This window comes from Ammodytes marinus (assembly GCF_949987685.1).
Source record: "Ammodytes marinus genome assembly, chromosome: 3".
Taxonomy (NCBI): Eukaryota; Metazoa; Chordata; class Actinopteri; order Uranoscopiformes; family Ammodytidae; genus Ammodytes; species Ammodytes marinus.
Window position 1 is genome coordinate 34,804,855 of NC_137232.1, and position 2,500 is coordinate 34,807,354.

Genomic DNA, 2,500 nt, shown 5'->3' on the forward strand with positions numbered 1-2,500 from the left:
CAAGGTGGGTGAAGTGTCTTGCCCAAGGACACAACAACTATGACACAGGTGGCAGGGCGGGGATCGAACCTCCAACCCTTTGATCATCGGCCGACCCGCTCTACCACCTGAGTCACAGTCACCCCAAATTAATTATTTATGTATTTATTTGTGTATTTAATTATTTATTTATTTATTCCAGTATTTATTCATTTATTTATTAATACATATGACAGGTATCGTTCTCAGCAACATTAAAAATCACGACAATACCACTCTTCAGACATTGTGCATCGTGCCCTTTTATTTGTGACAAGCAGAGTTCATAAAGTAGTGTAGCATTTCCCAACATTTATGTTATTATGTTAAAAGAAGTCAACACAGAACCCTTTGAGTTAAGCAAGAAAGTCACAGGTCATACAGTACAGTGACCTTACAGACAAACAGAGCAGTAAACAGACACTGAACACTATTGCGATATCTTGCCACATCGTGCCACGAATAGCCCACATCTGACATTAGAAATGTAATACAACACTCTCACACAGACACACACACATAAACACACACCCACATGCACCGTCTTACACACACACACAAACACATGCACACACATGCACACACACTCACACACACCCACACACATAAACACACACCCACATGCACCCTCTTACACAAACACATGCACACACATGCACACACACACACACACACACCCACACACTCACACACACACACACACAGACCCACAGAAACACACACACACACACCCACACACTCACACACACACACCCACATACACACACCCACACACGCACACACAGACACACACACACAGATAGTATAAGAGGTAAGAACGTTCACTAGAAACGCGCCTTTACGCCCGAGGAAGAAAGCTGCTGTTGGGATTTCCTTTTCCCCCGAGTTGAGGGTAGGCTAGATACCTAGGATAGGGTGAGATGAGATCTGAACTATTGTAATGAATAAGTACATTTGTGTTGAATAATAGAAGTTGTCTATTAAGCTGAAACCTGCTGTCAACCTTTAATAAAGTATCCTGTTAGACCAACTCTCCTGCTCTCCGCGTCTACCTTTGCCTGAAGATGCCTGTCTCCTCCTCCTAGTAGTAAATGTTATGTTAGTGGAACAAATAATGCCCACTCGGCCACGGATAACAACACATTATTCCACTACAGTAGAAAAATAGATTCTGACGTATTTGTTGAAAGTCTGTTGCATGGGGGATATTATTATTATTATTATTATTATTATTATTATTATTATTATTATTATTATTATTATTATTATTATTATTATTATTATTATTATTATTATTATTATTATTATTACAGTTAACAGTGTTCAAAGTTCATCCTCAGGAGAGTCGAGTTCAGAACGGAGAGGAAATGTCCTGCGTTCCTTTCCTGGAGTCGCTCACACTGCAAACACTCTGAATCTGTCTGTGGAAGAGAGAGAGAGGGAGGGAGGGAGAGATGGAGGGAGGGAGGGAGGGATGGAGGGAGGGGAAGGGGGAGAGAGGGAGAGAGAGATGGAGGGAGAGGGAGAGATGGAGGGAGGGAGGGAGGGATGGAGGGAGGGGGAGGGAGGGAGGGGGAGAGAGAGGGGGGAGGGAGAGAGAGGGATGGAGGGAGAAAGGGGAGGAGAGAGAGAGGGGGAGAGAGGGAGAGAGAGAGGGAGAGAGGGGAAGGGAGGGAGGGAGAGAGGGGAGGGAGGGAGGGAGGGGGAGAGAGAGAGGGAGGGGGAGAGATGGAGGGAGAGATGGAGGGAGGGAGGGGGAGAGAGGGGGAGAGAGAGAGAGAGGGAGAGAGAGAGGGAGAGGGAGAGATGGAGGGAGAGATGGAGGAAGGGAGGGAGGGAGGGGGAGAGAGAGAGAGAGAGAAAGAGGTCAATTAAACATTCACTTCAATTTCTTGTTGACACATATAACTACTCCAAGGTGCTGGAGAGGGTTCGGCCGATAGTCGAACCTCAGATTGAAGGGGAACAATGTGGATCCGTCCTGGCCGTAGAACAACGGACCAGCTCTTCACTCTCGCAAGGATCCTAGAGGGAGCTTGGGAGTTTGCTCATCCAGTCTACATGGTTGCGTTCCGAATCGCATACTTTCTACTATATAGTTTGGTAGAAAAAAGATTTAGGATGTCCCGATTCTTGTGGCCAGATTTAGGATGGTTAGAAGTACCCGGATGCCCTACTTCATGCGGCCAAGATTGTTAGTGTTGAAAAGTGCATCCTGTTTGGGCGATTCTGACCCACAATCCAGTGCGCACGTGAAGTGACGTAACATCGACGAAGCCTCCATATGAAAACAAACGGGGATGCGACGGATATAAACGCAAGAGGCAAGATCAAGGCGCAATGTTACGATGAAATAAGAGAGAAAAGTATGTCCCAATAGTATGCCTACTGCATCCTAACTAGATTATTTTTATCGTCGGATGTAGTATGTAGAATAGAAAAAAGAAAGAGTATGCGATTCGGAACGTAACCCATGTGTTTT

The 2,500-nt window shown here is 45.4% G+C and overlaps 1 protein-coding gene across 3 annotated transcripts in view; it reads right to left on the reverse strand.

Moving 5' to 3' along the window:
- Positions 1–286: 286 nt before the first annotated feature.
- Positions 287–2,500, reverse strand: part of il15l (interleukin 15, like) — a 16,737-nt gene continuing 14,523 nt past the window's right edge. For 2 of the 3 annotated variants that reach the window (XM_080053230.1, XM_080053229.1), the window contains exon 4: positions 287–1,439. In XM_080053230.1, the coding sequence (XP_079909356.1) occupies positions 1,332–1,439 (108 nt within the window). In that variant the 3' untranslated portion in view covers positions 287–1,331. The remainder of the gene's footprint in view (positions 1,440–2,500) is intronic. The other variant, XM_080053231.1, reaches the window with a different exon arrangement.